The 12,050-nt window shown below is 47.8% G+C and overlaps 1 protein-coding gene across 1 annotated transcript; it reads right to left on the reverse strand.

The window, feature by feature from the left end:
- Positions 1-1,529: 1,529 nt before the first annotated feature.
- Positions 1,530-11,963, reverse strand: ptpn9b (protein tyrosine phosphatase non-receptor type 9b). Its single transcript, XM_084465525.1, has 13 exons — positions 11,916-11,963; positions 9,484-9,627; positions 6,639-6,728; positions 6,355-6,479; positions 5,802-5,907; positions 5,566-5,676; positions 4,543-5,414; positions 4,344-4,440; positions 3,566-3,635; positions 3,368-3,446; positions 3,130-3,280; positions 2,047-2,254; positions 1,530-1,789 (listed from the first exon to the last, which is right to left on the reverse strand). The coding sequence occupies exons 1-13, from the start codon at positions 11,946-11,948 to the stop codon at positions 1,566-1,568; spliced, it is 2,310 nt and encodes a 769-aa protein (XP_084321651.1). The 5' UTR covers positions 11,949-11,963; the 3' UTR covers positions 1,530-1,565.
- Between the last annotated feature and the right edge of the window lie 87 nt (positions 11,964-12,050).

Raw genomic sequence — 12,050 nt, forward strand, 5'->3', positions numbered from 1 at the left:
CAGCGCCTGCCTCGATAATCAAACGATTCAACAGTTGTGGTGTCAAGGGAGTCGACGGAACGGAAAAAGGAGGAATAAAAAGACGAAAAACACGGTTTCTGAGGAGGTTAAGATCGGAGAGCGACGAGGCAGTGAGTCAAGAGAGGTTAAGGCCAAATTTTGGACATCGCCCGGTAAGAATGTTGCCACAGCTAAGATGATGTTAGACCTGACCGATCACAATTATTGAACAACGTGAGAAAGTCCAGGCAAGCGTTACAAACTATTCCTTTTTTGTCCGGCCTCCGACATAGCGGCCTTCTCTCGAGAGACGGCGTCTTCAGTCAATTATATTAAAACAAGGCTATTTTTTTTTTTTTTCTTATTTGAAAGGTTGTCATTATGCACAATAATATATAAATGTATGTTACAAGAATATACACAGATTTCAGTTTATAATCTTAGTAAGGAATACATCCAAGCATTCAGGGTGAGGACTTTGGCTTTTGAAAAAGTTAGTTAACGTACATTTTACATTTAGGGGATTTTGCTGACGCTTTTATCCAAAACGACCATTCATTCACACATTCACAGACCGACGGCGAATCAACCACGCAGGGCAGACAGCCAGCTCGTCAGGAGAAGTCAGGGTGAGGGCGTCTCGCTCAGGGACACCTCTCGGAGGAGCCGGGGATCGAACTAGCAACCTTCCGGTTACCAACCAACCCGCTCCAACCTCCGGAGCTACTGTCGCCCCGACGGGACCAAACCAACAGAGAAACGTCCACGTGGAGGAAGGTGCGGTGCGAACGGAGGAAATGGTCGCAGGATGTAACGGCCACTCCGGGGGGCGCCGCGAGGCTGACAGCGCCGGGGCGTCACGTGACGACACTCCTCTCGAGCATTACCACTTCCTTCACCACGAAGCCGCCTAGGCTCCTCCCACCCAGTCACGTGGGGCTTGTACTCCTCAGGCAAAAAAATGACAGAGCGCTTTCAGAGGGAGGGAATACAAAAAAAAAAAAAGAATGAGGGCTGTTCTCGGAGGGGTTCAAGTTTATCACACCCCCCCCCCCCCCCACCCACTGTGTGCAAGTCAGTATAAAAAAAATGCTACAACTCTTTTGACACTTGTCAACAAGCAAGGTTTTAGGGCAGGCCAGATCCCATATAGAGCTTACCAAATAAAACATAAGAAAGAGGGCAGGTGGTGGTGGTGGTGTTGGTGGTGGTAGGGGGGGGGGCAGGGGGTTGGCAATAGGCAGGATACGTTGCTTATTCGTCGTCATGCCACTGGAACCCTCGGCATTGGACAAGCCCTTCCGGAGCCTGCAGAACGTGACGTCTCTGCACAACAGCTCTCTTCTCAAATGATGGTATTTTTGTTAATGTATACCCCAGAGTTCTCTCCTCGGGGTGGGGCGGTGGTCGCCGGACGTCCCAACTCTTCTGCTCCCCCCCCCCCCACAGCTGCCGTCTCTGGTGGTGGACGCCTCTCCCGTGGTCTCGCCGTGGCATGGGGCTCCTCCTCCTCCTCCTCCCCCCCTCCCCACCTCGGGCACCCCCCCCCCCCCTCCGTGCGGCCGTCACTCGCTGTCCGTCTCCAGCTCTGAGTCGGACCACTGCACGGGGCTCAGCTTGCCGTTGCGCTGGGCGTACTCGATGATGGCCGTGTAGCAGAAGTAGTACTGATCCCAGGTCTGGATGCTGAAGGCCCGCTGCGTGCGCATGCGGCGCACCGTCTGCCGCACGTCCACCGAGCCGATGTCCTCCAGCCGCGCCAGGCAGATGTCCAGTGTGCAGAACGTACCTGAGGGGCCCCCGGGGGCACAGAGTCAGCAGGAGCACGCTCGCTTACAGTCAACACTGGAACACACGCTCAAAGATACACACACACACACACACACACACACACACACACACACACACACACACACACACACACACACACACACACACACACACACACACACACACACACACACACACACACACACACACAACAATGCACGCACTGAGCATACTGGATTACGCGGAGCTACGCGCGTCGCCGTGGTTGTGGGTTACCTGTGCGGCCAATGCCAGCGCTGCAGTGGACCACCACGGGTGGCCCCCCGGGGGGCCCGGTCCAGCTGGGGCCCAGGCTCTGGACAGCCGCCTCCTGCCTCTGCTGCACGTGCTCACGGAAATCCAACATGGCCGACGCACACTTGGGCACTCCGAAGTCAGGCCAGCTGACGTAGAGGTAGTGAGAGATCTCCCGCTTCTCGCCGGTCTAACACGCGGGACGGCAGAGGAACACAACGACCCGGTTTACACCCTTACACCCAAGACAGTGGGCTCTGGTAGCCTGATCGAGGCATGGATTAGACCCTATGTTAATATCTACATCACTAGTATTATTAAAGCTCCCCTATTTTACCAACAGGTGTGAGGGTGATTAGACGTTACAAGCCATGTCAAAAGGAAATAGCACTTTTAAGTTTATAAGGTTTAAAAACGGTCCCAGACTTAACAACCATGGTGTGATTTGAATAACTTCATTGACTCACTCTGGTCTGCCATGGAAGTTCTGCTAGTAGTACCACAATAATATAGGAATATGATTATATAATAGCCTTATCATATAATAACATAAATAGTCTGAAGTATAAGTTTACCCTTGAGTAAGGGTAAACTTACTCAAGGGTAGCCCCACATGAGTATTTAGCGTCTGTTGTATTGTACTTTCAGTCATTGAACCGACCATAAACCAACGTCTCATGGATGAATTAAAGAACGCTCCAAACTTGAATTAAAAGGTGTTACCATCCATTCTAATTGAATCCTCTCAATACATATTATTCTGGTGGTAAGATGGTGCTTCTTCGTCCCATTCATGAGGTGGAGAGCTGAATGCATTCATCCTTTTTGGGGACGTTTATTCATTACGGGCCTGATGTAAAAGAACCTTTAGAGACACCATCAACTGTCCCAGAATGTAGCAGCCACCGTATATCTTTGTGTACCAGGGAGAACGAGGAATCCTGATTTGAAGCCAGGCCCCTCCACCAGGTTTCTAAATATGAACATCTGAATATGGACTCAATTACGCCACTGTAGTCCACTATAATAACAACCGCTCAGGGGAGCGTGAGCCTGGAGACTCACCTGAGTGTTGTACAGCTCCAGATGGGAGAGTTTGAAGTCCTGGAAAGCCTGGATGTGCATGTTCCTGACCAGGAAGTACCCGTGTTGCTCCGTCCGGCTCTCCTCCAGGGGCCAGTACTGTCCGCACTTGACCCGCCCGCGCTCCACCACCCTGGGACACGGCGAGGAGGGAGTCAAACTCTCATCTCCTTCTTCCCCGCCCCCCCCACACAAAATACGTGGATTTCAAGAGTCTCACCTGGTGGTCATGACTATGAGCAGTACCATTTGCTCCCAGACCATTCGCCAGAAATCCTCGAAAGTCTTGGGCAAGGGACCTGCGTCAGAAAATACACCATTTTGAGAGTTTTTGAGTTGCTTGAGTCAAGTGGTTTTGTTCTGCCATGTTTCATTGTTTGCTCAGGGGAATATGGGGAAAACACGAGTCGATGCTCACCCTGAGTGGCAATGTAGGCATTGCTTCTCTTGTACCCGTCCATGAAGCTAGCGTTGATGTAGTCTGACGTCTGCAGGAGGCACAACACTGAGAGAGTTAGTCCAGGGAACATGTGATCCTGGTGCCCCCTTTTGGAGCTGGACATTCATTACCATCATAGCATCTTGGTTCAGGTTGTGGCTTTCTCACATGAATAGAGTACCTAATTACACCAAGTGCTAGTTACTTATGTACGACAAATGCTTAACAATAAACTATGGTAATAAATGCTGCTTATGGATTCGTGAATAATTTGTGAGTCATCACACCGAAGACCATTGATTTGATTTTACCATTAAAACTTTTCAAACGACACATTTACTTTAAGATAAGAAAAACATGCATGAATGTCTAAATAGTAAACCAGTATGCACACAGTTTGTGATGCATTGTTGCCTGTAGACCAGCTCCCGCTTGTTAAGCTTGTGTACTGGAACGTTAAACCAGTGCCAGGCGTGGAATGTGAATAAGATCAGGACTTTGACTCCACCGCTACAGCAAACATTCCCCAGTTGTTAGCCGCCAGTAAGACACAGTTCCGCAGGTATTATAGAAGCAAAACCTTCACAAAAGCAAACATATGAATGTCCCAAGCCAGATAAAAAAGGTCCCAGGTAAACAGTGCAGCTCGGCTACCTAACTACTTATAACGCTGTGTCTGAAATATCTGTTCTCAAAGCCACGGAAGTATGCCAAGGTGTGCCAACAGGGAGCCCGATAAGGATGGTGTTTTTTTTACCTCGTCCTCGTCATCACACAGCTCACTGAGTCGCACTCGTGATTGGTCCAGGCAGAGCACATCACTGTACCTATTCTTAATCTGATTGGCCAGCTTCCTGGAAACATAAGACACACAGAGTTTGAGATAAAACCAAACATCCCAATGTCTGCCCTACGTCTTCCCCCCCCCGGTGGGGAACGCTCCGTGTTATCCTGACCTGGAGTAGTCAAAGGTACCGGCTGGCGGCTCCTTGCGGATCTCCTCGTACTCCTGGTAGATCCCCTTCTTCTTCCTCCTCTTCACGTGCTCCACCAGATCACACACACTCATGCCCCCGGGCTCGGGCATGTGAACGGACACCTCCATGTAGGGGTCCGACTCCTCGGGGTCCCAGGACGACGAGAGCGCCGGACACTGGGAGGACTGCTGGGGCGGCCGCGGCAGCGCCTTCTGGGGCAGAGGCGGGACCCCTTCTTCATCGTCCTCTTCCTCCTCCTCGTCCTCCTCGTCCTCCGCCGCCGCCTCTGGGTCCTCCTCTGCGTTATCGTTCTGGGGCTGACACGCCGCGTCCGACTCTCGGCAGACGGGCGCGTCCCCGTTGAGGTTGTGGTGGCCCGGCGTGGCCGGGGGCGTGGCCGACTGGGGCGGCGGGGGCTGGCGTCCGCAGCCGTTGGCGTTGGCGTTGGGGCCCGGGCCGCCTGCCACGTTGGGCCCGCCCAGCGCAGAGCCGTTCCAGTGTTGGTGGTTGCCCTGGTGGTTGTTGTGCGGGTTGGCGTTGCTGTCGTCGTGGCAGTTGGAGTTGGTCACGGCCAGCTCGGGGCCCGGCTGCGCGCCCGTGTGCCGGTGGGCGGCGGCGGCGGCGGTGACGGCGCTGGGGTCGCCGCCCTCCAGGCTGTAGGAGCGCAGCAGGCTGCCCACGCAGTCGTGGGCGTCGTGCGCGGGGTGGTCGCCGGGGGCGGGGTTCGTGTGCGCGTTGACGCAGGACTGGATCCAGGCCACGTGGCTGTACTGGGAGGTCCCGCCCAGGTGCTCGGGGAGGGACGGCACGGGGATGTGGTTGGCCAACTCGTTGGCTTTTACGGTGCACACCTGGCAAATGAGGAGCAGAAGCAGCACATGTGAATCCCCGTGCTGGAGCCCTGTGTAAACAGCCGGGCCATGCTTAAAACAGGAGGCAGGGAGCCACGGCAGTTAAAGAAGCAGACGATGGAGACGTCGTAAATCCACGACACATACACACCCTTTCTCTGAGTTTCTCACGGACGAAAAGACGAAGGACTGCGAAAGGTGCTCTGAACCAGAGAGGGGACGATACAATGAAGACGCATTTTAGACGAGCAGGAAACGCCCCCTGTAGAAGAAAGATGCGCGCACACACACACACACACCTTTAGTCAAGATTTTTGTGCAAAAAAAAAGAACATACTTTTACGTTAAAATCAATTCATGACACGACGCAAGAAGATGTTTTTTTACCTTGAGCAAGTCAAGGATTTTGACACAGAGCTCGTAGTCAAAGTTTCCGTAGCTTGAGTTGGTCATGTCATAGATAAATATAAGACCGTCTCTTTGCGTTTGCAAGCTGGGGAGGGAGCAGGGAAACACATTAACAAAACATTGGGACACAACTTACAATTTGTCCATTTACTATCGAATCTCAGATGAATCACATCATATCAAATAAGCCTCTAACCACAGCGTTGGAACGTTAATATACCATCTAAATCGTATCTCACTGTATCAAGACACGGGTAGCCTGAGGGGCAGATATACACACCACTTGATGATAGCTTAGAGACAAAGGGGTGGAATAGCCTTTGATGGCACAATGCTTCCCACGTTTTCTCTAGGCTAAAATCTGTTAACTTGACCACATCCTCAGAGCATTGCTTCAAATGTCAAACATAATTTCACGTAGAAAATGCCAATTCATTTCCGTAGGAAATCAGCTTAAAACTTCCAAGAAAAAAAGAAATACAAATGAGGTACCGAGACAAAAAAAAACAACAACAACAACAACAACAAGTACCTCTCTATGGCTTTATCCAGCTGATAGATTATAGCCTGCAGCACGGCCTTGTGGGTGGTGACGTCTGGTCGGTGGAGGCGAGCAGTGAAGAGGGCTAGAGCTGCACCTTTAGCATCACGGCCAGGCTGGGCACACACAGAGGTCCGCATCACCATACGCAATTCACACATTCAATAAAAGGCCCCAACATAGTAGGAACCCAAAAATTATCAAATTGGGGATATGTGGATCACTTATAATATATTATATATATACACACACACACACACATGCACACGACTCACCAAGACTGTGAACTTGCCACACAGCAGCTCCGAGCGCAGGGGCTCCTCGTCAGGGTTGATGTTGAAGATGCCCTCTTTGATTCTCGTGTTCTGAGATTAGAACAAACAGGTTTGCATTCAGCCTAACGGTGGACAGTCCACAGAGACAGGGCCTTTATATTCTGTATTCAGCCTAACAGTGGACTGTCAGGGCCATGGCCTTTATGGTCTACATTCAGCCTCACGGTGCTGTGGACAGGGAGTTCCAGGACTAGGCCTAAAAATGTCATTGCCGTAAGAGTCGCGCCTGAAGGCCAAGATTACGTCATTTTTGTTTCACGACGGCTCCCACAGAACACGCACGGCACATATAAAATGGGTTTTAAGCCTCTGTGTTTGAGGACACAACAGGTTGGTTGGTAGAGAAGGTTTTGGAAAGGTCAGCTAACCCTAAATAGTCTCATCATTCTCAACATCACAAGAAAGCTTACAGCAAAATGATCGACTTCAATTTACAGCTTTAAAACTTTTTAACCACATCCCCAGAGGCAGAATTTGTCATAATTCACTTGTTATAACAATAACAAACAAACCTTGTATGCCTTTCAACTCACATTGCATTTCTTTTAAATGTTCCCATTTAGAGCAATACACCATGAAAATGTTTGTATCTACTGGCGCATTTCCACCGGAGGGTGTATTGAGCCGTACTCGTCTCACAGTACTACTCCATTGAGGTACTGAGACGCCTGAAAGGTTCCCGGCAAGTTTGAGCTACACACACTGTCCGTTTGGTCGGCAGAATCGTCCCTTCTGTGCGACAGGGGGATAACAAACAAACACAGTACCAGGTACCAGGTGAGGTTTTTCTGGACAACGGTGAAAGCGTCTTTATTGGTCCTTCTTGGACGTCCTACATTGTTGCTTGAACTTTGTTCATTGAGCACGTTCTTCTTTTTCCTTGGATTTATTAGCAGGCTACACTGTGTCAGGCTGCTATGAGATCACGATGCTTACGTAGCTGCCGTGGCTATCGCCGTCTGGCTTAAACCCCGCCCACCATAAGAGTACTGGCGGCGGTGGAAACGCGAGCCGTAACTGAGCTGGGCCATACCGCACCCTCACTAGTCGGCTGAGGCGTGCTGGGTCTGAAGCGTACCCGCCAATGGAAATGCGCCATACGTGCACTAGCGTGATTGCCTGTGCCATGTTAATTTCATGCCTTCACTAAAAATCAATTGGCGATCCGCTGCAGCCTAAACCTAAGCATTGTTAGTAGATGCACCGATTTAACATAATTCTACATCAAATTATGTTCTGCTTCACTTATCCATAGGAATAGCTTTTCCTTGATATAGTTTATACACTGCATTAAGAAGCCTGCATCCCCTCGGGCTTCAGTCTGCCATTTTTTTTCTGGTTTACGCTGAAAGTAGCAGACGTAGACTTATTAGACGTTATTCGCACATCCCCATGTTAGTGCAAACTGCTGTATCTATAAGTAGTATCTATAACCTGACAAGACATGGCTGCTCCCCACTCATTCCTTCTGCTTCAAGTGAAACTAACTTGATGCTCCACAACTTTGATGGGAGATGAGCGAGACTGACCTTCAGTATAATCATCACGTATAGCCAAACGATTGCAGCCATAGTACTTTAATGTCAACATAGTTCCTACAATGTGAGGGAATGGCTTCTTGAAACCTTTACTTCATAACAGCACCATCCACTGTAGCTGCACCCCCTTGGCACGGATGTGCTAAGGATTCGGTGTGTCGCGCCAATACTGTACGGTTCCTTTGCATGCAGGTGATTTATGTTTAATATATTAAATGTTGTTTTCACTCAATACATTTTTCCCAATGAAACAGTTTCTGCGTGTGCAAAACCCGAAATGAATCCGGTTGTAATGGTTGTTGTAATGGAAAATGGTTTTACATCTGGATAATAGGCTTGCGCCACATCACAGGAAGCAAAAAGTAGGCTACAGATGTAAGCATCTCCAATGTAACCTACACGCAAATGTTGCCGCCTGTCATTATTTGTTATGCAAAGCTTAGTAGGATAACGACAGCCACTTCTGCCCTGTAGCACTCGTTTTCTCAGGCCGTGCAGAGCGTATCACAGGTGGTACTGTTACATTTGATTATACGTTGGATTAAATCTGTGTTGGGTGCATGATATCCACACAGTCTATGGTATTATCCGTTATAGCTCCTCTTCCTAGCGCGCGATTGAGCTTTTGATGGCCTGACTCATTCAAATAAACAGTAATCCCCCTGATTCATTCTCCTTTTGCATGTTATGTTTAATTTATTCCTTTACGTCTAGACAGAAAACCGTGTGACTCCACACTTAATTAGTCCAAACTAAACTCTGCAGTGCTGTGTTTACATGCCGTCTCGTCTTTTCTTAAAGGAACAAAGTGCAACCCTCATATAACTAACTAGGAACCCTTATAAAATCAGCACACAATGATTTTCATAAGAAACATCCTATAAATATATATTCATAGGAATAATCAAAAAAATCGGTGATGGGAATTGGCCTAAAAAAACTGATCAGTACTGTCCTGTTGATGTATGTTGTTGTGTGTGTGTGTGGTGGCTGGTGGCAAATGAATTTCCTCTTGGGGATTAATAAAGTCAATCAATCAATCAATCAATCATCATGATAGGTGTATCCCTAATTGTTAGTTTTCCTAGAATCACTGGATGACCATATTGAGCCATTCAGGTTTTAGTGATTATTATGAAAAAAACATAACGTAGCTGTATTCTTCTTCAAGCATCTGCATGATTAAAACAAAAGCAGTGCATTCGAGTGCTGTCAATCAGGCGGGATTAGGGGAGGAAGTGCCGCACCTTGTACGCCTGGAAGAGGTTGATGGCTCTCGAGACGTCAAACTTGCGGGCCATAAGGAACTTGACAGCCGTGGGCTCGGAGACGAGACTAGCGCTGTGAGGCTGTTCCCTGCTGCGCACCTCACCCAGGAACTCCTCCACCGCCTAGAACAGACACATGCATGAGAGACAAGTGAAGACCGACAAGCTGCACATTGGTTTTATTATTATGTATTAATCCTGTATTTCACCAGGCGAGGACCAGGATTAGAATATATTTTTTAAGGGAGCCCTGGCCAAGATAACAAGATAAATTAATACAGTGTTTCAAACAACATACAGGCCAATATTTAGCAGGATGGAGAAAAGGACAAAGAAATTCAAGGGGATATATGATGGAAGGCAGTAGGCAGTATTGGATATAGTCCATTATGTTTAGTGATTGACCGATATATCGGCAGATTTTTTTTATTTCTTTATATTTTTTCCCGCCATGATTTACAGATCAATAAATGTTCCTTTTTTAAATTGAGACTTATAACATTTGTTATCATCATTGTGTCATTTTTATGATGTAAATTGAGGGAGCAAAAGCAGTATCGGCTTAGCCTGGAAATCCAGACCCACATCCGAAAGCTGTAGGGTCTGGCAATGAGTAAAAAAATTAAAATAGCCCAACTCGAGGGGCGGCACCAAGCATGCATTTGAAAATATCACTGCATGCAATTGGATAACACTATGAGCAATGACGTATCCAGACCAGCGGAGCTAACCAATAGATAAGACTCGTGCTGTGTCCGGTCGGAAACACAGCAACGCTTTTGGCCCGCCTATATCAGATACACCAATATAATTGGTTAATGTTCTGGGGCAGAGGAATTGGGAAGTGAGTATAATGCTCGTTCCCAGAGTGACTCGCTGAGCAAATTCAAATTGTGCTCTCGGAAGAAATCTGGATTTCCAGGGTAATATCGGCTCAAGAAAATCGGTATCGGCGTATCGGTCATCGGCTAAGGCTGATGAAAACAAATCGGTCCTAAAAAATCCATATCGGTCTATCCCTATTTATATTGGAAAGGTGAAGCAACAATATTGCAAATCAAATACATTATATATATATATATATATATATATATATACACACACACACACACACATTATAGATAGGATCTCAGGTTGAACGAACAATATAATTCTCTAAGTAATGCTTAACAAAGTTTAACAAAACAGAGGAGATTTGTGATAATCTGTAGTTCTCTACCAACTGGGGTTTATAAACCTACAAGATGTGTTTTAGAAGTGGTTCGAAAGGTACTGTACAAACCGAGTAGGACACCCAAGGGCAATGGATGCTATGACATATCAATATAGAAGAATGTATTTTTAATAGCCTAAATTAAGCACAGCTGTTGTAGAAAATAAATGTAAATTAGTTAATTAATCGAGAACATAGATGCCCCCAAAGCTTCTGCTGCGGTATGAATTAATTATAGACTTATGTTGAAATTGGACATGGTATAAAGTTGGATATTAATCTGTGGGTTCGGAAGTGTCAGCAGAGAGAGGATTAAGCGAACATGTGATTAATGTTTAAACTATCTGTCATTCCTTTCGGGGGAAATCTGGGACGTGTAAAGATATAACGTGAGCGGTCAAGAATGTGGGGGAAACAGAGCGCATTTAAATGTCACATCGCTAGGAGTCTTCATGCCTGTCGCTGACATTAAAACACATGGTCCTCGGCTCTCTAGACATTTGGTCACCTCTTTGCCTAGAGAGGCAACAACAATGCTAAGAACTGGGGGCCCAGTTCTGTGAAGTGTATGCAGTAAATCTGATAGCCGGATATTGCTGGCTGGCTGGCAACACTCAGTCACACGACGAGCACTCCCATCAACATTTAGGACATCATTACACAACCTTCATAGTCATCCAAATGGATCGTGTCGTTCCGCATGACTAAACATACAACTGTGATGACGACAACAACAGAGCTGTCGGGCCGAGTTTCTCTACGGCAACACTTGCTTAGGAGGGCTGTGCAGGGTTAACATGTGGTAGCAAGCTAATTCAGGCTAGCGTTAACTACCGCGGCTACCACGACTCAACCTGGTAACGCTGATTGACTAAATACAATCACACTGAACGCAGTTTAGAAGACAGGATTGCGTATCATCACAACTGGCCTCCGAGGTCCTACAGGCACTCACCAGAGATCGACATTGCGTTTTAACCTAACCAACATATAAGCTATCTGCTGTCAGTCCATCACGGGGATCGGTCGACATGGAAGGGTGCGATGGGAGTCATGCTTTATAATAGCCCCCTCAGAAATACAACTATTGGTCCAATATAGACATATCAAATCAGCCCACATATCCAGTCTTGGAAATATAACGCACAAGCATTGAACACGACCACTTAAATAATAAAATGTATCAAACTACTCTCACCAGTTCCTCCTGAGTTGTCAGGGCTTCCGCCATCTTGAAGCCTCCGCAACGTCGCAGCGGGCGCGCCCACTATACGCTGGGTCACGCCCACTGTTTAATAGACCACGCCCACTGCCCGCTCTGCCACGCCCCACG

The sequence above is a fragment of the Micromesistius poutassou genome (genome assembly GCF_964030765.1).
Source record: "Micromesistius poutassou genome assembly, chromosome: 3".
NCBI classification, from domain to species: Eukaryota; Metazoa; Chordata; class Actinopteri; order Gadiformes; family Gadidae; genus Micromesistius; species Micromesistius poutassou.